We start from the raw sequence: 23,914 nt of genomic DNA on the forward strand, positions 1-23,914 counted from the left end.
TTTAATACACTTTCTCATCGGATCTTCTATGAGTGCTCCTCTAAACAGGTGAAAAATATTGGGCGTTTAGAGAGAAAAAAAATCACAGTCCCGCCCATCCCAAACCTATTTTTCTATATTGCCTTCTTCTAACTTGTGCAAGACACATCTACAGTTGTAAAACCACAGAGTTATCCCGTTCAAAATGGCCGACAGATGCACATGTGTCCACAGTTTGGTGTTTCCCGTTTCGAGTATTTGTACCTTTTTCAGTGTCCTTGGTGTTTTCAGTGTCTAGTCACATACCAGATTATAAAAAAGGTTGTTCCCCCCACGCTGCATGTGTTCTTGCATGAGCAGAAATGTTAACGGAAAGATGCCTAGACGTTGCTCTTAATGTTTGTGTCACCAGACTTGCTGCATTGTTGATGTGTCCCCACCCATAGTGCCTTAAATATTTCGTAAGTCGTTCATGTTACTACTTATATACAAATACAATATAATATATATATATATATATATATATATATATATATATATATATATATATATATAAATAAAATGTACTGGACTGCAGCACTTGAAATTCAGATCAGTCCTTGCATTCGACGTGTGTATATGTATATGTATATACACACTCAGATATATGTATTCATGCATAGATAGGCATGGATGTGATGCATTGCGTATACAGGCAGTGCTTATTTTTGGATTCAGTGTATATTGGAGAATAGTGAGTTACTTGTTGTTCCTTAATAGGAGAACAGCATGCTTTGCTGTCGCGAATGCTCGCTGTTCAGTTTTAAATGTTCATAATTTGTCTTTTTGTTACCTTCCCTGATCGAAACTAGTGTACAAAGAGCAAACGTTGAATATAGCTTAATGTTTGATAATCAATTTCTATTTAGTAAAAACTCTTACTACTAACAGTATTTGTACTGTTTAATGAAACTGCAATACAATCTAAATAGTTGTTGATTTTTTTGTTTGTTTTTCGTGTACGTGTATTTTGATTTTGTTTGATTGGGTTGTTTTTCATTTTCCTAGTTGTCTAGAAGTATGGTGGGCATGGCTTTGACTAGATGAAGACAAAAATGCAAGTCGGTCTTTGGTTCATGGTATGGATTCATCTTAGCCTGAGAAGACCATGCAGTATTTGATATAGACACATATATATCTGAATATATATAAATATATATATATATATTATATAGAGCTAGTCTATTTAGTGCTGAAGCTTGACAAAGGTGTGAGTTATACAGTGTGCAATTTTCTCATTTATGCATGTGTGACGAGACTTTAACTCCCCTCCTCCTCACCCCCTCTTTATTTTACCATTTGTTTCAAAGCTTATTGGTGTCGACTGCTTATTTTATACATTCCGTCAGGGAGAAAAGTATATATATATGCTGTGTGGGTTTTTAATTTTACAGTTTGTTTTGCTAGTTGTGTGTGTAAAGGTTGTGTGTTTGTTTTTTTTTCCCTTATTTTTCTTTTGTCTCTTACTTTTAAAATGAAGTTGCTTGTGCAGCACCAAAGACTGTAATTCATTTCCTGAGCAAGGTAGCTACTCATTTGTTTTGTTTTTGTTTGTCTGCGTAGAACTCAACTGTAGGAATTTTAGTCTTGGGGGTAAATTTTAAAGAAAAAAAAAGCGTTTAAAAAGCGGCTGAGGTTATGTTTAGCTTCTTGAGCGAGTAATAAGTTGTATCATTTATCTTGAATGTATCATAGATTAAGCTGCTATATAATGATTGCCACTTCAAATAGCTGTGAAATGAGGTGATTTCTCTTTGTTCATACCTAGCATTCTTTTTGTGTAGGTCTCTCTAATTACCTGAAATAGAAGTGTTTTTTTTCTTCTGATTTTTAATATATATTTTTGGCTTTCATTGGTTGGAGTGTCATTGTAACTACTGTAATGATGATAATGGATATTAGTTGCATTTGTTTATGTTTTAGGGTGTGTGTTTGTTTGGAATCAGTATTTTATCCTCATTAACCTTTTTGGGCTCATCACTGCATATAAATGGATGTATCGATGTAACTTAATTTTTGTATGTTTTCATATTGGTGTTTTTTTTGTTTTGTTGTTGTTGACATGTAACAGTCATAGCTTGCAGGTTTGATTTAACTTTTTACATTATAGTAGATCAAATTCTACTAACAGACGTTTAGGCTTTGAATGGGGCTCTGCACTGCTCTGAGATGTTTTGGAGTGAATGATACTGGTGAAGGGGTTGTGTGTGTATGTGTGTGCGTGTGATTGCTTTTGTTACATCACTCATCACAAACAAAGCACTTGTTAGTAAATGCAGTAGTTGCCGTTGGAATCGGGGGTCACCCAGGGTTGTTGTCTGTTGAGGATATGAGATGTGAATTTGTCTCTCGCGTACCAAACCATGAAATCTTCAGTCTACTTTTCTTTTTCTTTTTTAACTGAGATCCAATTTAGTCCAGTTCAAGCTGTTAATGTCTCTGTTAATCAACAAACTAGTGTGGAAAGGAAAAAACAGGATGAATCAGTTGTTTAATCAAAAACAGAACGTATAAGAGCAAATCATGCCAGTTGTTTGTTTTTCCTCACTGATGTTGAAGTTGGTGTTATTTACTGTTTACGTGCCTTGAGAATCTGTGGTTAAGAGCATTGAAAGAATGTTGCTGCCCTCTCTTTGTCTTTCTCTTTCTATCCATCTCTCTCTCTCTCTCTCTCTCTATCTCTCGGTCTCTCCCTGTCCTCCAAGAAAGGGAAAAGATTTATGTAAGAGGTGGTGTACATTACAGATCAGTTTACCCATGCAAAAATGATACAATACACACATGCACATACACATGGGGCAAATTGACCAAAAGAAACACAAAATAGACAAAAAAAAAACAATTTCAGTCATTCCAGGGATCGAAATACATCTTACGGAAGATTTGTTTGTTACTTGTTTGCTTCTCCACGCACCCTAGACTGTTCCGTTGTCCACAGCTTAAGTAATAACGAAAAAAACCCTCAAGTAGACCTCAAGCAAAAAGGGCACTTGCACTCTTGCTGTTTCAGCGGTGAAACCTGCTCTTTTTCTCCTTTAGCTCGGCGACTCAGTATTACTATACTGTTGATTTCTCGTTAGTGCTGGACACGTGGCCTCCCTAGTTTTTTGGCCTTGCAGTCTTTGCACTCTTTTAAGTGTTCTTAGATCTCACTGGGGTCCAGCTTAGCTCCTCACAGGCTCGGAACCCCAGGACTGCAGGTGTGTCACACACACACACACACACACACACACACACACGTATTCACGTGTTCAACACATACTGCAGTAACCTGCTGTCTCACATGTACCTTTAATGGCACACACACACACACACACACACTGTGCATGTCGAAAGTGAGGTTCACCCACACACAGTTAAAGTTTGAGCACCTCTGTTCATACTCTGACTCCTAGGGCTGTATAAAACTAAATAACAGATGGCAGTTGTTGCCTTGACTGTCTTGTTGACTATGACTAGCTTGCTGAGCTGCTCTGTGCTTTAACAGTAGGTGTTAGTAGGTGAAATACACTGTTTGGATGGTTGTGGGTTTGATCAGCTTGACTGTTGAGGAGGGGGCAAAGACCAGTGTTGTTTCGTTTGACCTGAAAAGCATGGCCTTTGTCTCTTCTCCACCCCCCCCACCCCCCAACCCCCTAATTGCTCTGTGTCTAAACCATAGCTGTATTTCGATTCCTGTGAAGTGGCAATCACCAGCGACTATTCATGCACAGTTTCCCATGTACAATGTTCTGTATATTTAAAAGAAAATCAACGGAACTATTTTTTCCCCTTTGTATTCTTTTGTTTCACTAATCAGCAGTAAGAATATGAAAATGTATTTGACCTATTCATTTTTTTTTTAACAAGACGTGTTAAAAACAGCCGTTTTTAATTGCCTCTATGATTGCTTCTAACATGTGATTTGACACCTTTCAAATGGTATTATGCTCTTAGAAAAGTGAATTCAGGGTCTTTATATTAATCTGACATTGCTACTGTTATCCTGATGACCATACTCCTCATGTGAGCTTCATTTTTTTTATCTACTTCTAACAGTTCTACTGGTTGCTTTAAGATCTCACTGAAGTCTGTAAAAGTTAATTCACGCTGCAAGTTATAGAATCATCATCTTAAGATTACTCATCAGATAGGCTTGATCACTCAACCCAAACTGTTACTGTTTTTAAGGATTCTTAGATTTTATTTCAGTGGCTTTATTCTTTTTTGTTCCCCTTTTTGATTTGCTTTTTTGGTTTAATGCTACACTAGTTTGCCATGTAGCAATTGCACTGTGCAATATTTGACAGAATGAGGACTGGGAAAGAAATACCCTCTGTAATGTCTACAGTTTGCGATAGTGTTTCCTCTAGTTCTCAGTCATTTAGATGTGACCAAGCCTTCTCTCCTTTGTCACATTGAGCGGGTTTTCCAGGTGACTTTTTTTGGTGAGTGTCAAAATAAAACTTTATGGTGTATTATCGTCAAGATTCACTTTGAATTAAAAAAAAAATCTATTGCTGCATTCTGTCTGAAGTCTGTGTTTCATTATTGTCTGGGACGGGAGTGATCTGCAATCTGGAGTGTTAGTGGTTTCCAGCAGCATTACGTAATACCTTATAACAAAGGGTGAGCACATGGGCTTCGGATGGCCAGTAATATATACTGCCCTCTTGTGGCTAAGGTTATTGATGAACACTCAAAGCTACACAAAACTGGGTTCCTTGACATGAAGTAATGATTTAGATGCCTACACAACTAAATAGCTGTGAATGATTTTATATTATACCAGTTGTCACAGTTTGGACAGTGTATCCTACTACACAAATAAACAATAAACTGCACATATTGGGATATATTGCATGTGCATATGGAAATCATTGATACAGATTTGGAAGACAATTGGTTGTGCCATGGCAATAGAGTATCCCCATTGTATAGTCCAAAAATGTATTTATTGTAATCTATATATGTATGTTTGGTGTCAGTGCACATTTATGTAATGTGACATCCAGTGTCTGGCACAGTAATATACAAAATTACGGCTTTTAAGTTTATGCGTGCTTATTTAGAGGCATGCAGTAAAGTAGCCTAGATAGACTGATCGAGCTACCGGGATCAATCTTCTCAAGCCCTATTAGTCAGAACATTAAAATGTGGTGCATTCTTTAGTCGCCTACTGGTGTAGTTTCTATTTCTATCCACAAGGGGTCGGATATTAGAGTGGAACAGCCACAACTTTACTCGTTTTTGGCAGGTAAAACGATGTCACTTATATTTGTGTATCATTTTCGGTGGTGACCGCAGAAACAGTTTACCTCGTATGGTAGGTACTCAAGTTCTTCAGTCACCAACGCGCAAGCGATATTGCATGCGTCTCCAGGATACCTTTCCGTCACGCTGCGTCGCAGTGATGGGTGGACTGTGCTGAGCTCTCCACAAAAGCATCCCTTAAATTTGCAGTTCTGCTGCTGCCTCCTTGCAGGCACAGACAAGGCTCTGAAGGACCGCAGCGATCACCACAGGCTCACGAACTGATCAGATGTCTTGTGCACGGTTGCAGCTGCTGCAACGCATCCTTTGGAAACGCAAATGGCTTCCAGTCTAAGGAGTGCGCAGAGAGATTTCGCCGAATTGGATACCTGCGGAGGGGACCCCCGAATCCGGTGCGCGGTGAGAGGAATACGCTGGGGAGCAGCTGCTTGTTCATGGAAAAACGGACGGAGAGCCGGTCAGCAGGGAATGTTCGTAAAATGTATGGTATCCATAGGAATGCTCCTACTTCTGCTGCAGTGTGCAGTGGCAGTTGAGGGTAAGGACATGGCTAAAATTTATTATCAAGCACTTGCTGCCACCACAAAACAAAGACTTACTATGACGCGCAAAATGCCCATATTGACACCACTTTACCCACTTAACTTGAAAACATTTTACTGGAAAAATATTCTTAAATGAGATGAAAAAATCGTTTAAATGTCTTTTGTGTCTGTCTGTCTTCGTTTTATATTGCTATTCGCAGAGCATGCATTGCAGGTCTGATTGCAATTTAAAAGTTAAGCAGAAATTTAGCCAGTGCCTCTCCTTCATGCCCAGTGCAGGCTGACGGTTCATCTGCACAAACAGCGAACCGTGATCCATCACGTTTAACCTCACAGCCAAGTTCAGCATTAGGCAGAATTGTCCTGATGACAAGACACTGGCGCATTCTCTTAAAACGATTCACACACAACACACAGAGGACGGAAGGTTTCCTGTTCGTAAAGCATCTCTAATTGCCATTGGACGGTGTGGGAGTCAGAGAGCGAGAGGGAGTAGGACGCGTGTAGTTGCGTTTGGATAATATGAGCGTTACAATCACTGCGTGAATGCAAAGACCCAAGTCTTTTATAGATATTTGTAACATGAGGGTACACTTTGTCCTGAGTGGCACTACTGACTTATATTCCTTAATGACCTTGGTTGCATATACATAGCCTCTTTTATTTGCTGGTTCTAATGTATCTTATATTGGGGGTATTTCCACCTTGCTCATTTGTCTAATACACATGCATGCTTGCAAAACATATTACACAGACAGGTACCAGAAATAGTGCTCAAGAGAATAAATGTGTTTTCTCCACAACTTTTGTGAATGCCATAGTTCCTGAATTCACAGGAGGGCCTGGCATAGGTTGTGATAATTCATTATCACACCTGTCTCCTGCACCTGAAATGAGGTGTTAGTGTCAGTGAGAGTTCCTGTGTGCTCCTTCGAGCATTTCAGCCACAGCAGGATGCAGGAGAAGTGGGTCACTCAATGTGCAGGAACCCTCACAGATGTCTGTGTGCGTATATGCATCTCTCCTGTCCAACTTCAGATGGCCTGTTTTGATGGGAAAGAGTCCAAAGAGATTTAATTTATTTTCTTCCAAATCATCCTCATTTAACTCAGTCATTTCTCTTGCTCTGTACATCAGTGAAGGAGTACACTGCGCCAGCTGGTTTAATGGGGAGGAAGTTCTTTGTTCTTTGTAAAGAATGGCAGGGATCTCATGCAGTTATAGATTCCCCTTGCTTACTCAGAAAAACTGATGTCTTCCCATTTTCTAATGTTGAATTGTTGCAGAAAGAGCCATGACCCATCTGCAAATGAATTGCCCTGATATGCAGTATAGTATGTGTAAATGTACCAATGAGGTTATACACAATGTAAAATCATTTGCTAACATAGAGCAGACAAGGGGCATAACATCTCTGCTGATTATTTTTTAATTGTCATGACCTGACGATAGGTACTCAAAGTGCCACAGCAAAGTCATATGAGGCACAGCTTTTACTATTTACTTTTACCATAGTGCCAAAAATCCTAGAAATGCAGAAATGCATATTTTTACGACTTCCAAGGATATGGGGCCTTGTATTTGACCCTTAATGTATCTTGTTTTGCAACTGAGAATGAATGTGTATTCACAGCAAGTGGTGCTGAAGAGGGGTTTGTTTATCTTTTATGAATGTGGCATAAGATATAGGGATTTAGTGTTGTGTCTGTTAATAGACTGTACAGTGAAAGTACATTATGTGCCCTTTGTGGGGGCAAGCTTTCTCTAACGCCACGACAAAACAGTGCTTGTGTGTAGGACTGGCAAGAGATACATTCGAAATGCACACTTTGACAACAAGCTCACACTTGATATTCAGCACGTATGAGCTGTGAGATACGGGCCAGCCTTTGTGTGATTTCTGTAGTTTTATCCAGTTTTGACTATTCAGCGTAGTCAGGTACTTCTCTTCACTTTCATGTTCCCCACTTCTAGAGTTGTGTATTCACAATGATCAATGCCTCACCGTGACAAGGGCACAGTGAAGATCTTGTCTGGCTCTTAGACCACACTACTTTGAGTTGACAGAGATGGGTAAGATTACCAAAGTACTCCAGTATAGAATGTAATCTCATGAAATGGAATGAAATTTAATCTGTGAATCAATGTATACTAATGCACCAATTGATTCAACATTTGACTATAAACTCTATGACTCCCATTTTCTATTTAGATTTGTTATTTAGAGAGCTTGGTTATAGTGCCAATGTTTTTTTCACTTCTGCCCTTTTCCCAATATAAAATAAATAATTAACAACAATTAGCATCAATTAGCTAACGCTGATGTCCAGTTTGACCCTGATCGGTGAATTGTGACCTGGCACACTGTCAGGGGACAGGAAAGTTCTCCTGCTCATCACGGGTCATTAGCCTGATAAGTGGTGTGAAAGTTAATGAAGGTGTACACAAGGAGACGTGTATGACTAATGAAGATGCTTTTTACCCTCCACCAGCCCTGGATGAATTGGGGGTTTGTTCCCCCTGGACAGCCTGTGCTCTCTCTTGCTTCTGCTAGGCTGAATTCCTCAGTGTTGCCATCTTAGTGCAGGGGCGAATGTCTCGGGATGGGAGTTTGGGACGGGATGTGTTTTCTTGGGACTGGAAAAGACGGTGTGATTCAGTGTCATTTCGTTTTTCATGATTCCTTCTGCCCAGTGAAATGTAATGCTTGGAGCACTAATGATGAGTAAGCCACCCCTACTGTGTCCTAAATGCACTTCCATGTCTTCATTAGCAAGCTTATCAGTTCTCCATGCTCAACTGGCAGAATTTCCAAAGCCAGCAAGATAACTGTAATAAAATGGTTACAATGCTCCTCAGACTCCACTTCAAGGGACCAATAAAACTTGCAGAGTGTGTGCAGCAGGGCAAATATGATTGGATGGTAGACATAAAGCTTTGTTAAAACGTAGTGCCAAGTCCAAACTAGCTTGTCAATCATGAGTTTTTAAGTGATGTAAATAATGATGAAATTACAAAATTCTGAAGATTATAATCTTTATGGGGCCACACTGATGTCTAAGTATTGCACAGTACTCAAGGGAAAAAACAGTTGTAATATTAAACAGTTTGGTATAGACATAACATACAGTAGAACATTGCAAAGCATCTGTTAAGGTTCAGGAGCAAATAAAAACATAAAGAATAAAGTGGAAGGGCCTCTAGCATCACTAGAAGCCATATATTGATTAGAAAAACAGGAATTTTGTATTTTAGGAATGTAGCAATGCAGTTAATGTACTGTAACTTAAAGGAGAATTCCGGTGATTTTTCACATAGATCTCTGTTTGTCGAGTACTGTCGGTACCAAATAAAAAAAAACAAAAAAAAACGGTGCTACCCAGCTCGAGTTGCTGCAGCCAACAGCTAAAGTAGCCAGCCAGCAACAGTGCTACATTCTGGGGGCATCTTTAACATCATGCCCCCAGAGTATAGCACTGTAGCCGCCTGCTCAGTGGGCACACACTTGATGAAACACACACAACAGATCCAGATCAGTCAGAATCCGCTCTGGCCCTGTCCAGTCCGGTCAGCTCTGGGTTCCTCCGCAGAAGCAGCGGTGGCGCTGACGGATGTGTTCTGTGGGGAAGGCAAAGGCTCTTAATTAGCATCATGTACCATCTGCCCCAGATTAGCCCTCCCCATTTCTCTCTCTGGCGGAGACGCAGCACACAGGGCCAGGCACAGCTGCCCAGAGCCAAGGGAGATGGTTCCTTAGGAAAGGGTCAGTATTTGGAAGGTTGGAAGGTGCTCTGTGTTCCTTTGGTGTGATTTTTTAGCAGTGATGGATTCCTGTTTTTTCCCCATGGTGGATTTCCTTAATTACATTTATGTATGCATTTTGTTTTTCTTCTGCTGGGCACAACTGTCACAAAGAAAGCAGAGAATAGCTTATGCAAGGGCTGCAAACAAACACAGAAGCCTTGCCTTGCCTCATTTAAAGACACAGTGAACAAAAGGGCAGTTTACAGTAATAGCGAAATGAATGACAAAGCAGGAGGCAGACTCGATGACCAGATGTTGTTTTTATTACCGGCCCTTGCCACTCCTCTCCTCTCCTTTCCTCGCCTCTCCTCTCCTCGCCTACCCTTCTCTCCTCTCTCTCCTCTCCTCGCCTCCTCTCCTCTCTCTCCTCTCCTCGCCTCCTCCTCTTCTCTCCTCTCCTCCTCTCCTCTTCTCCTCTCCTCTCCTCCTCTCCTCGCCTCCTCCTCTTCTCTCCTCTCCTCTCCTCTTCTCCTCTCCTCGCCTCTCCTTTCCTCTCCTCTCCTCCTCTCCTCTTCTCCTCTCCTCTCCTCTCCTCTCCTCTCCTCTCCTCGCCTCCTCTCCTCTTCGCTCCTCGCCTCTCCTCCTCTCCTCGCCTCCTCTCCTCTCCTCGCCTCGCCTCGCCTCTCCTCTCCTCTCCTCTCCTCGCCTCCTCTCCTCGCCTCCTCTCCTCTCCTCGCCTCGCCTCTCCTCTCCTCTCCTCTCCTCTTCTCTCCTCTCCTCTTCTCCTCTCCTCTCCTCTCCTCGCCTCCTCTCCTCTCCTCTCCTCCTCTCCTCCTCTCGCCTCGCCTCCTCTCCTCTCCTCGCCTCCTCTCCTCTCCTCCTCTCCTCCTCTCGCCTCGCCTCCTCTCCTCTTCGCTCCTCGCCTCTCCTCCTCTCCTCGCCTCCTCTCCTCGCCTCGCCTCGCCTCTCCTCCTCTCCTCTCCTCTCCTCTCCTCGCCTCCTCTCCTCGCCTCCTCTCCTCTCCTCTCCTCTCCTCTCCTCTCCTCGCCTCCTCTCCTCGCCTCCTCTCCTCTCCTCTCCTCTCCTCTCCTCGCCTCCTCTCCTCGCCTCCTCTCCTCTCCTCTCCTCTCCTCGCCTCCTCTCCTCTCCTCTCCTCTCCTCTCCTCTCCTCTCCTCGCCTCGCCTCATCCTCTGCCCGGGCTTCACACTCTGACAGACCGACAAACACGGCATGGTCAAACACGGCATGGCCCAACACGGCATGGCCCAACACGGCATGGTCAAACACGGCATGGTCAAACACGGCATGGCCCAACACGGCGTGGCCCAACACGGCATGGCCCAACACGGCATGGCCCAACACGGCGTGGCCCAACACGGTGTGGCCCAACACGGCATGGCCCAACACGGCGTGGCCCAACACGGCATGGCCCAACACGGCGTGGCCCAACACGGCATGGCCCAACATGGTGTGGCCAAAACGGCTCCAGATTGATGTCAGGCACCAGGCCTCATCAGGCCACCACTCCTGCAGGGCTCCCTTCCAGCTCAGCGCCACATGCCCGCTGCCGTAACTCACCCGGCTGGCTGAACGCACCCACAGCCCGGCTGTGTGTGTGTGTGTGTGTGTGTGTGTGTGTGTGTGTGTGTGTGTGTGTGGTAGAAGGGGTGGAGGAGTTGGTTAGGGCTTTATGGGTGTGGTAATCGATTCGGGTGTCTTGGGGCACGCATCCTGTGGCCAGCCTTATTGTGAGGCTCTCGGAGCCATAAAAGCCATTTCTGCCTGTCCAAGTTGCTCTGCTAACTAGGAAGCTGGAATGATTTGTTTGTTATTTTTGGTGATAGAGTGATTTGGGTATCTCGATGAAGTGCTATATAAATATAAAGTGTAGCTGTTGTTGTTGTTGTTGTTGTTATTGTAGAGAGAAAGTCCTCTTTGTGGTTCACAGGCCCTATGGTTTTCCCTGAAAGACGTCTGCACTATGATAGGATGCCAGCCACAACATGATTTATAAAAATGGGACTGGATTTTCAGAAAGATGTTCACATGCTCCACACTTTGAAGCCTTGCCCTCTTGCATAGATATGGTAATGAGAGATTAGATGGAGGGGTTATGCTGATCTGGAAAGAGACAACTTCTGTGGCAAAGAGATCCTCGCCACAGTGCCGAGAGAAAGAGCCGTGCTTAAAACTTTAATAAAGCCCTTTCGCATAACGAATAAAGCAATATGAATTTTTCGCATTTTAATCTTCTACCTTTGTGCCGAGGGAATGTGCCCTCGAACACGACCGCCTTTGGTCCTGCATGCTAGAGTGTGGCTATGAGGGTAGCATAGGCGCTAATAGTGTGGCTATGAGGGTAGCATAGGCGCTAATAGTGTGGCTATGAGGGTAGCATAGGCGCTAATAGTGTGGCTATGAGGGTAGCATAGACACTAATAGTGTGGCTATGAGGGTAGCATAGGCGCTAATAGTGTGGCTATGAGGGTAGCATAGACGCTAATAGTGTGGCACTGCTATTAGAGCAGTGGGTCTGGAGAAGGGAAGCAGCACCTTGAGGCCTTTAACAGAGTTCTGCCAACGAGATGTCCTGACATATCGCTCTAGGAGGTGATGCCATAATGCTGTAACGTCACGCTGCTGTCACCTGGGATGTGATGGGCCGGAAGCGTTGCTTCTGTCCCTGCTGGCTTCTGTCCCTTATCCATGAAATGAAAGAAGGGGAAAGAAAGAGAGAGAGAGAGAGAGAGAGAGAGAGAGAGAGAGAGAGAGAGAGAGAGAGAGAGAGAGAGAGAGAGAAAGAGGGCATCTACAGCAGTGGTGGGAGAACATAAATTCCAAGCCATTACGATCGGCGAGAGCGGGAAAGAGCAGGCTGTTCGACTGGAACTCTACAGCTGGTTTCTCTTTCTGCCAGAGTGATTGTCATACTTTGCCATGGCCCATTATTTTAATGAATAGGACCGAGCCTGATCCCTCTCTCTCTCTCTCTCTCTCTCTCTCTCTCTCCTCTTGATAAGAAAAAGAGCCAGCTGTAAGGGCCTGCCATTTCAAACTGAGGCACTGATGCACTGCAATAGGAAAGACAAGAGATCAGCTAGTTGATTTGGTATCACATGGAGATGGAGTTCTGTTTAAGCCTGTGCATCTCCACACTGGGCCTGTGTGTGTTTGGCCCCGAGAGAGAGAGAGAGAGAGAGTCTAAAACTCCAGATAAGCCTCTGCGGCAGCCTCAGTGATTTCATCACTGAAGTCACATGATCCCCACTTGCGTCCGAGCAGTATAGTGTTTAAAATCGATACACGTGGTTAAGCAGAGAGAGGCTATACATGCATGATCAATAGAAACAAATGTGTGTGCGTGTGTGTGTGTGTGTGTGTGTGTGTGTGTGTGTGTGTGTGTGTGTGTGTGTGTGTGTGTGTGTGTGTGTGTGTGTGTGTGTGTGTGTGTGAGAGAGTGTGTGTGTGTGTTTGTGGTTTGTGTGTGAGGGTGTTAGTATATATTTATTTATGGGTGTGTGTGTGTAGTATGTTTATGTAAGCTATACTATCTGTGCATATATGTGTGTGTGTGTGTGTGTGTGTGTGTGTGTGTGTGTGTGTGTGTGTGTGTGTGTGTGCGTGCGTGTGTGTGTATGTACTGTAGTATGTGCATTTGTGTGTGTATGTGTGTGCATGTTTCTCTGTGTGTGTAAGACAGAGCGTGTATGTAGTATGTGTTTGTGCATTTGTGTGTGTGTGTGTGTGTGTGTGTGTGTGTGTGTGTGTGTTCATGTCTCTCTGTGTGTGTAAGACAGAGAGAGTGTATGTGTAGCATGTGTTTGTGCATTTGTGTGTGTGTGTGTGTGTGTGTGTGTGTGTGTGTGTTCATGTCTCTGTGTGTGTAAGACAGAGAGAGTGTACAGTATGTAGTATGCATTTGTGCATGTGTGTGTGGGATCCTCCATGAAAGACTGTATTTTGCAGCAGATTAGTTCTCGTGTTTCAGGGCATTGTGTTTATTTGCATGCGCAGTGGGCGTGAGGTTCGACGGCCCTGCAGCATCAGCAGCTTAGTGCAGAGAGAGAGACAGAGAGAGAGAGAGAGAGGGGGGGGGGACGGAGAGAGTAATTGAGTGAGAGAATGAGAACGAGTGGGCCAGCATCACCTCGTCTGCCTGGTGCGGTGTGTATGACTTACTGCTGTAAGCTGAAGCTGCCCGTGCAGTAAAGACCTTTTAATTATACAATAACTCATGTCCTGATACTGTAAACTCACGACTAGTCTTTAAGATAAATCTAGCCTGGCTGCATTGGAACTGATTGGGGTCCAGAGGAATCCCTGCAAGCAGTTGGTCACTTTGCTGTAATGTGGCTTTGTTATGATGCATTATAAATGCTATCAAGCCTTGGTGCTACGGAGACTGGACCAGTAGGTTCATATTTCATGCTGTATATGAGTGTGTGTGTGTGTGTGTGTGTGTGTGTGTGTGTGCGTGTGTGTGTGTGTGTGTGTGTGTGTGTGTGTGTGTGTGTGTGTTAACCTTTGTAAGGTGTTCATGTTTTTGTTACTCGGCCAATGTTCCCGGGTCTGGTGGACCCACCACATTATTAGGTTTGTAAATCAATACAGCCATAACAATTTATGTAAAAATACTTATCAGATGTTTTCTTTAGATAGATAGACACTTTATGTATCTAAAGAAAACATCTGATAAGTATGCTCAATTACCAATTGTACCAATTGAGTAGCTCAATTACCAATGATATAGACATCATTTATGGTTCATATTTGCCATTTACCAACTGTGAGATCACATTGATGATCATATGAAAGATTTTCGTTTTTTGTGAGAATGAGGAAATTCAATTTTAAAGAGAGTGTCACACACAACCTCAATGACACATGCGAACACCCATACACACAAATGCCATGCACACACACACACACACACACACACACACACACATAAACATACATAAACACACACACACACACACAGAAGCAGACAAACAGACTTGCACATCCCTCTGTTAGCCCTGCGTAATGGCAGCAGCTCATCCAACCCCCCCCCCCCCCCCCTCCCTCCATATGGGGTCTGATGATAGCCTTTCAGTCATGCATTGTAATTACTCAGTGGGATATGCATGCGTTTTTACTGCAGTCATTCATCCCCTCTGCCAAACAACTGCAGTCCCAGCCGAGCTTCCAGACCCCGAAGACTCAAGCCTGAAGTCACAGAGCCCAAGATTCCCTCGCTGGTGCGTCCTCACCGATCCCATACAGCCAGATTAATGGGACTGCCTCCCCGCTACAAAGAGTGCTCCAGTGTAGAGGTTGCAGCTTATGCTGGAGGTTGTAAGCGTGCTCTGAGGAAATTGCAGCTATTGTTGGGGCTTTGTTGTACTGGAAAGAGTACGGAGGGGTAGAAATGCCTGTGGTCGGCTCTCAAAGGCTTCTCTTGTGACCTTTACATGTCTTCTTCATAAAGCTTGCACCCATCCCTGGTGTTCTCTCTCTCTCTCTCTCTCTCCCTCTTTCTACTTTTCTTTCTCTCTCCTTCTTACTCTCCATCTCCTGTCCTCTCTCTCTCTCTCTTTCTCTCCCTCCCTCCCACTTTCATCTCCTCTTCATTGAGGTCATAAAGCAGGCTGTGGAGCTGTAGAGGAGCCTGGTTTCCATGTAGGTCAGTGTACTGTGGCACAGATTCGGCTGCGCGAGGCAGGGGAGAGCGCCGTCGTCAGGGGCACGTATAGCACAGGTAAGTCCAGCACTGCTCTCCTGCTCTGCTATGCTGCCTGCCTCTGCCTCGCCTCCTAGTTATGATTCTCCCCTCGTCTCCGTCTCAGTGTGGGTAAACACTTTGAAATGGCCCCCCCGAGGAGCCTGAGTGTCACTACCCCCCCCCCACACACACACACACACACACACACGCCACCCCCCTTCCACACACATACATACACTCACACCACCCCCTCCACACACTCACACCCTCACTTACACTCTTTCCTCTATCACCAGAGATTTCATCCTTTTCTCAATGAGCCGCTGGCGACTCAGGCCCCATGCACCCTCCTCCCTCATGGATTTTTCATTGGGCTGTCCTCAAGGGGTAAAAACAGTCTTTTCCTTCTTATTTTTCCCAGGATGCCATTCGCCAGAAATACGTGCATGTGTGCTCATCAGTTCCACCTTGAGACACATTATTTCCACCACTCTACTGAGCTACTTAGCGACATGTAGCGATAGGCCATCTCACAGGCCCGCCCGTTTTTTAAAAAAGAATGAGTGGAATATTATGGGAAAACCAGACTTTTCTAACTTTATTATTAAACAGTCTAAATTATGCATGGGCTCCAGTGGCAGTGCTTCATTGCTCAATTCATCAGAACCTGTGAAGTGTCAGAGGTGCTCTGGATCTCGGTCCTCGTCGCTGTGCCGCTGGTCATGAAATGGGAGAAGGTGACAGACGTACGGCGCTATAAGGCCTGTAATTGTCCTTGTTTGATCTAGCTGTGTCGTACAGTCAGTAGTGACTGTAGCTGTGAGGGGGGATGAGGAGAGGACACTCTCCTCATAAGATGGGCTTATGCAACACATCTATCTGTGGAGTTAAAAACCGAGAGGATGAATAAATGTGATTTATCGCCATGCAGGATTGATTCGGTCAGGTTTTCTGGACTGGATCCACATAATTTATATAGGAAATTTGATTCAACAATCTCTCACTCTCTCTCTTTCTCTCTCGCCCTCTCTCTCTCTCTGTCTCACTCACTCATCAGTCCTGGCCTTCGCAATTCTTGGGTATACCTGTTGGACTTAATATTGAGTCTCTTCAGTCTTTACTGATAGCATCAGTGTGCTGTAAGACATCCAGTCTGGCCTCTGCAACTCCCCAACTCTCCCAGACAGATTAATGAACACTCTGATTCACTTTTGACTTTTGAGGCAAACTGTTGTTCAATCGTAACCTAATTTTAAACTTGTTTACACCATCTTCAAAACAAACCCCCAAAACACCAGCAACAGACAACCCTTAAACAAATAGACAAAAAACAGGCAACTTCACCCATCTATGTGGTTAAAGGAGCAGAGATTTGTCCTGGGGGTCTTCAACAGGTCTGGTGCTACAGTGACTCATCATTACATCAGTATTACATCATACTTATTCGGCCATTGCACATCCGGTCATGCTGACCCCTGCGAATTCCTCAAATGTGGGAATCTCAACTGCACAATCTCTGGTAGTGGGGGACTGCGTTCGCGCTCTCCCCTGATTTTTTTTAGGGCAGCCGTGGCCTACTGGTTAGCCCTTCGGCTTGCAACCGGAGAGTTGCTAGTTCGAACCCCGACCAGTAGGAAGCGGATGAAGTGCCCTTGAGTGCCCGAGCGCCGCTGTTGTTGCAGGCAGCTCACTGCACCGGGATTAGTGTGTGCTTCACCTCACTGTGTGCTGAGTGTGTTTCACTAATTCACGGATTGGGATAAATGCAGAGACCAAATTTCCCTCACGGGACCAAAAGAGTATATATACTACTATACATTATTATTATTAGTTCAGTGGCAGTTGCAGTTGGCTGCCGGGGCCTCAGCCTTGAGCACGGCTAGGTGGAAGGTGCATGTTCCCGCATGATTAGATTCCCCTCCGACCCACACACCTGGTGGCTGTATTTCCTTGTGAAGCGAGGCCAGGTGACAGACGCTTGCCGATGTCTGTACCAGGTGACACATGGACTTTAATGTGGCTGTCACTCATTTGTCAACTAGATTGTAGTCACCTATGACACATGCTGGTGTCTTCAGTTCAAATGAATGTAAATCGTTCTTCTGGAAAGCCAAATATTGTGGTACCTGTAAGCATTTTTAATGTGCATTTGTGTCTTCCTCCAACAATAAAGTAGGATTATGTCAAGATGTAGTTTCAGGATCTGGGTAGGTGCTTGGCATTATCTGCATACAGTACATGTATGTGTAACTCAAAATATTTAATTATGTTGGATAACTGTATTATTATTTAGTAACTGTATTATTAGTGACTACACAGCAGCACTTAGACAATTGAAAAAAGTGCAAAAATATCATTGGCACAAAACTAAATATTTTTTAATTTCAAATATACACCACTTCAACTCATCGTATTTACAAAATTTTACTGTGGGTAGAAAACAGTACAGCAGTCAGACATTGTGTAATATGTTACATTGTGATGTCGAAGAAAGTACAGAATTAGAATGATTTGAATGGAAAGGTGCATATTTTAAGCAACATTCTAAAATTTTGCAATAGTGTGGATGCTAGCCTCTTAAAGGTGCGATTTGTAGGATTGTTACCGAATGTTCTGTAGGCCAAAATCAAAACCAAAGATTCTAGAACCATAGAGTCATAGAACGTACTTCCACATATTATCCGGCCTGTGATCTATCTTGCTCTGTTCTAGAATCTTTGATCAAAACACTGGTAAACGTTCTCAAGACTACCAGACGCGAGCCTCTTCTGGGTTGCCAGATGTAATGAAGACTTAGGGCCTGTCCACACGGAGACGCTTTTTAGTTTAAACGCAGAGGTTTTGCTTCGTCTTGGCCGAGCGTCCAAGCGAATTCTGTAAATGCACTGCCCGAAACCGCACTTTTCTGAAACCTGGTCCCAGAGTGGAAAAATCTGAAACTGTAGCCCGCTTGAATTCGTTTAGACAGCGAAACCGCACATCCTGCTTGCGTATCGATGATGTCATCGCTACACCTCAGCTGCCCTGGACTTGCACTTATATTGCCTAACAATACTAGTTTTCATACATGACATTACCTACGATTACACTCCGTAAGATAAATATCACAACTGGTGCTGCGCAGCGCCGATAGCTTATGACTTGGTGGACTGAACACTGTTTTTCCCGGTGTTTTTTTATGCATTCTAGCTACTGTCAGTGATGCGAGAGAACTTAAGTTATTAGGAAAGTGCGGTGTAAGTTTAGGCTACATTAATTTGTGCGTAGTGCCAGTGTCATTCATTTATTTTACATGTCTTACAACATATATAGGCCTACATGCATTCACAGTCGAGTGAAATCAGATATAAGCATACAAAGACGCTTAGAACTCACGTTAAGCCGATGGTAGCAGACTGAATGCAAATGCGCGATTTGATGCAGGCAAACTTATTGACTGTTACTAACGAAGTTTTTATAGCAATATTATAAATGTGGCGACAGAATAGCCTAGAGCTTGGGTAAGCCTTGCGTTTAGTAGCCTAATTGCGGTGATAGCCAAAACTAATGTGAATCACGGACTATCCTACAACCAAAGAAAGTAAAGGTGATTAGTAGGCCTACCTGCGTTAGCCAAATGAAGGACGGGACTGCACCCTTCACAAACCGTAAAATAAAGTTTATTAGTTTTACAGTTGACTACAGTTGACAGTTCACCATCAGTCCACACAAACAATTCTGGTTTCCTTGCACTAGCCATTTCGTCGTAGTCTATTCTGTCTGTTTGTAAAGCGCAAGTTTTGGTCAATTTCTGTAAAGAAACAGTGCCACCTATAGGCCTGGGGTATGAAGTAACGTGTTGAGTCGTGTTGAGATGGATCCGTTTGGACGCAAATATTCTTGATACGGTTCCAGGGAAGACGGAGGGAAAAAAGATCGGTTTGGTACGTGTGGACTAGGCCTTAGCTAACGTTAGTTGACCTGCAGCTGCTTTATCGTTTCTCCAACCATGACCCAGCTACACATTACGGAAACAGTGAAAACAAAAAATACCTCTCTAACCAACGTAACATATTTAGCTGAAGTTAGCGATGCAGATGAAGTTTACCCTAGGCTACCTGTCGTGGAGAAATATGGCCAGCTCTGCGTCAGACTTGATATTCTTCGTTTGACAAAGATGTCACCATCTCAGAAAGCTCCTCCGATGTCCACTTAATTTGTTTATTGTTTTAATTTAGGAAATTTGCCTGCCTCTCATAGGCGTTTATGACTACAACTGACAGCTGTTGACAGTTGGCCTTTGCTAATTTGGCAACACAAATAGGACGCGCTAGCCCATTATTAATACGCTATTCTAGAATTAATCGTTCAAAACGTAAACGAAAATTCCAAGAGATTCCGCCCCGTAACTCATTTTTTTCATGGGTTTTACGGGGTTTTACGGGTTAGAGTAATGTTGTCAAATAAGCCATTACTTCAATTCATCCTGTTTCCTTACTCTCTGACAACATATGGTGATCATTTTTGGAATGGTTACAGTTTATTTTCTATTATTTCCTACATACTGGACCTTTAATTAAATTATGGTTACCAAACGAACAATAATAAACGCCTACAAATGTTGTATACAATACAATATTTAACCAAACACTGATGCCACAAAAAAAAGTAAATATTATGATGGTATTTTTTTCAGGTATCCACTCCAACATGCCTACAACATTGGAAGTATACATATCTAAAAATTGTCAGATGACCAGTTGCCATGATTTCTTATCATTCAATGGATGTATTAAACAAAAGAACCCCATAATATTTCAACAGGGTGCAATACAATGAAACTTCCCCTGAAATCTGAGGATACCCACAAGGTGTTTATATGTTGTGTGTGTCAGTGTTAAGTATGTGCATGTGTGTGGGTTTAAAGGGTTTATTTCCTTAAAGACATTCCATGTAGCCATCCTTCTTCCCCGTGCTCTGTGTGTGTTGGACGAGCGAGGGTGAGCATGCAAGGACTCCATGACTCACTGGTCATCCACTCATCACATAGGAGGGGGTAAAATGCACGGGGAGGGTTCCGGCCCACGGGACGAGATGGCTTTATCGATTGATCCCCACCGTCTCTCTCTCTCTCCCTCATACACACACACACACACACACACACACACACACACACACACACACACATCCCACTCAGGAAAGCTTGGTGTGATTTAAAACATGCTAACAGTAAATCTGTCTCTGGTAACCCCCAGCACTCATGATAGAGTGCTGTTGGGAAATGTCAGCCATGCAAGCGTTGTAAGTTTTTCAGGATGTAGCACGCTCTGCCTCTTTCACGGCAATGAGGAAAGTAACTGATTGCTGTTGCCCTGGCAGCTTTTTGTGCGTGGGAAGTGGGCCTTTGTGGATTTACTGATGTAATTTGTTCCAGTCCAGAGCAGCAGTGATAGCACTAGGCCATGCAGCAGAGTAATCTAAAGCCTGCCACCAAGGTCAACTACCAAGTGCTCACCTTGAATTCCCAATCCACTATCCTTGGCCTGCCTAGATGGCCGCCATATACGTAGATTGGGTCGACACAATCCCATCTCAACAGAAAGATCTGAGTAGTCACACGACCCACGTTGACAGTTCAACAAGTCTGGGCCATTTCATTTCGACCTGTCCGCTGCCTGGGTGGATGGCCATGTAAATGCTTTTTGTGGGCGCAGTGTTTGTCTCTGCGACTGTGTTGTGTTCCGGTGAAACATCTGCTCCAATAAAATCAGGTCGCTGTCACTGGGTCACAACAGGGGGGGGGAGTTTGAGCGATCAGTCTGACCCATTAAGATAAGGATAGGTCCACTGCTGCCCACAGTCAGATCGTGCTGGTCTCTCAGGGGCCAATTATATGAGTGAACGGCTCTATTTGCCCCCCGCTGCCACCACCACACCCCCCCCCCTGCCTCTCCACCCCTCGGGTTTGTAATGGTGTCATAATATGGGTGCCGGAGGCGGGTCGAGAGTGAAAGACCTTCGGCACATATACACAAACACCTCCGTGTCGCGCGCGGAGCAGGGGTTGGCTGTTTATAATATATTGCTGAGCCAGCGCTCTCAGCCCTCGCCTCTTTCAGCAGCCCCGGTGAGCTATCGATTGTCTGTGCTGTTTTTCTCCGCTCCACACAAAAGGTGGGCAGTCTACCGCTGGACCCTGGGGTCTGTGGAAGCAGATTTGACACTGAATGACAGATGGGACAGGGAATAGCTTCGACTCATTCATTAGAGAGGGTGGTGGGGTGTAGTCGAATGTTGGCTGTTTTTCCTGCAGTGGCTCTCTTGGGGGGTTTCTGTCGTGTTTGTGTGTGTATGTGTGTATGACTGAGAGTTTGATGGAGTCGGGGGAGAGGAGGGAGAAAGTAGAGGTTAGAGTGGAAAAGGAAATACAAGAAGCAGAGAAGAGAACAGAATGTTGGAGGAAGATGAAGGTTGGTAACATATGTAAGAGAATCTACAGCACTCCAAGTGATCTGTATTCCAAAGGATACACTGGGATGGAGATATTATATAGGAGAAGACTTTCGATCAGTTGCAGCTTTGGTAATTGAGAGGGAAATTGTGACTGAAGAGTGTGATCTTTACTGCGCTGCCCCTGAAGATGCTGTTGGTTGTGTTAAAATCGGAAGCTTGTGTAACTGCCCTCTATCACCTCTATTCCCCACACCTCTGTCTGTTTCTGTATCTCCCTGGAGATACGCTTCCACATCTCCCTCTCTCTCTCCCTCTCCCTCTCTCTCCCTCTCTCCTTTCTTTCTCCCTCCATCAGGTTCAGCATCAGTGCGGTGGGATGTTATTTTCCTAGTCCAATCACTCTGTTTTCTTGGAGTGCAGTGTCGTGCAGTTCAGACTTGGCCTACATTTCAGTGAATTTACTCCAATCAAAAGAAGTGCAGAGGACAGTCTCAGTCACTGTCCTGGATAGAGTGGAATGCTGGCACAGCTAATGTTTTTCTCTTTTTTTTCCCCCTTCTTCTCTAAAATTACCTCATGTCACTCTCCGTAGGGATCGTCACATACAGTCTATTCAGATTTAGAAAAGCCTTAACTGTTGACAGCAACTTAGTCGGACTCAAGACACTGGTTGAGGAACAATTGCTGTGATGTAGACAAAGCACAGCTGAATGGGTAGTTCTCTCTTTTACCCTCTACTGCTTTCTGCTTTCTCTGTTTTTCTAGCTCTTCCTCTCTTTGTCTTTCCCTTGTCTCTCTCTTTCCCTCCTACTTTCTCTCTCTATCCTACTCTTAAAAAAGACGGCATAATTAAGGGTGTTCATTAGAATTCACTCTACAGTTCATTTGCACTGTGGAAGTGAGTGTTACCTTGGGTTATAAACGGTTGCGGTCCATAGGACCTGTCTACTTGAGGCCTGTTCACTGTCATGTATGGTTAATTATGATGTTAAAAATATATGCCTGTTTGAATGTGAGAAGCAGCACGACCAGCACAGCATAATGAATCTTAGCTAGCTAAGCCAGCACATTTAATGTGAGAACTTAAAGAAGCCTTGGAAATCAATTGAAGGCAATTAGTGGACAGAGTTTAATGAGTCTAATGTTAGTGCTTTATCTCCTCTTAAACAAGCCATAAGGGAGTCCAAATGGATTTTTGCTGAGTAGTCACCATCTCTTAATTGTTTTTGTTTAGGTGAGTGGGTGGTTGATGATTCCCCCCTGATTACCTTTAATTTTCTTAGTCATAGTGTTATAGGATATAATGAAGACCATTGTTTACCTTTATTTCACGTGGGAAGACTGCACAGGGAAAGGTATTCTTAGGAGCAGTAGAGGCAATACTCTATGGTTGCTTGAGTACACCTGTGAGTCTGATGTCAGACGTATCTGATTTTAGCTCGGTGACCAGTGCCTGCATTGTTCTGTGTAACTCCCCCTTTGCTTGAGTAGGGACTAAAATAGGAACGCTGCAAAAAAAAAAAAAAAAAAATCAATGGCTCTACCCAGTCACATATCCCCAGTGGACCGGGCTTGGACCAAAATCATTCCATCAGTCTAAGAGAGCCTCCTTCAGACGCTACTCTCTCTAAAATGCACAGTGGCAGAGCCTAGCCATTTTCAAATGTCTCCACTGTGGGCGGTCGCTGGAGACACAGGCTGTCAGAACTTGGATGATCAGTCCAGAAGTGGAGTGGTGGAGGGCCTTGAAGATTAAGCCAGGCGCAAGCGGACTTTGTTGTACAGAACAAACAGCGACATGGCTGGTGTGACGGCCATGGACCGACCAGGATTAGGAGTCGGAGAGATAAAGCTCTGGTGTTAGTGGCAGAGCCACTGTCTCAGTGTCTATTCCAACACTCTGATGCTGCTTGTTATCTGCCACATGCTCAGGGAGAACAACAGAGATTTTGGTCTCAGTTCACAGAGAGCGCCCTAAAGCGGCCATTTACTCCGCTAATCGCTATTTCTGTATGTTATGATGGACTAGATCATTTTACAGTTAAATAAGTCATTATAGGTTAAGAGTTAATGATGTCCCTGGTGCTGATGTTTACTAGATGTGATTTGCTTCAATAATCCTAGGAGTAGTACCATATGGTGCCAGTCACCAGTCAAACACTGGTATAATATATATGTTTCTGCTTTTCCTTTGTAATATATGTTGTATGTGATGTC

The 23,914-nt window shown here is 43.9% G+C and overlaps 1 protein-coding gene and 1 pseudogene across 4 annotated transcripts in view; both read left to right on the forward strand.

Moving 5' to 3' along the window:
* Window positions 1–5,241: 5,241 nt before the first annotated feature.
* Window positions 5,242–23,914, forward strand: part of kiaa1549lb (KIAA1549-like b) — a 72,641-nt gene continuing 53,968 nt past the window's right edge. For 3 of the 4 annotated variants that reach the window (XM_042062209.1, XM_042062210.1, XM_042062212.1), the window contains exon 1: window positions 5,242–5,809. In XM_042062209.1, coding sequence (XP_041918143.1) covers window positions 5,590–5,809 — 220 coding nt within the window. In that variant the 5' untranslated portion in view covers window positions 5,242–5,589. Of the gene's footprint in view, window positions 5,810–21,638; window positions 21,715–23,914 lie in introns of those variants that run through there. The other variant, XM_042062211.1, reaches the window with a different exon arrangement.
* LOC121682542 lies at window positions 16,680–16,816 on the forward strand (annotated as a pseudogene).

Source organism: Alosa sapidissima, chromosome 14, assembly GCF_018492685.1.
Source record: "Alosa sapidissima isolate fAloSap1 chromosome 14, fAloSap1.pri, whole genome shotgun sequence".
In the NCBI taxonomy this organism is placed as follows: Eukaryota; Metazoa; Chordata; class Actinopteri; order Clupeiformes; family Clupeidae; genus Alosa; species Alosa sapidissima.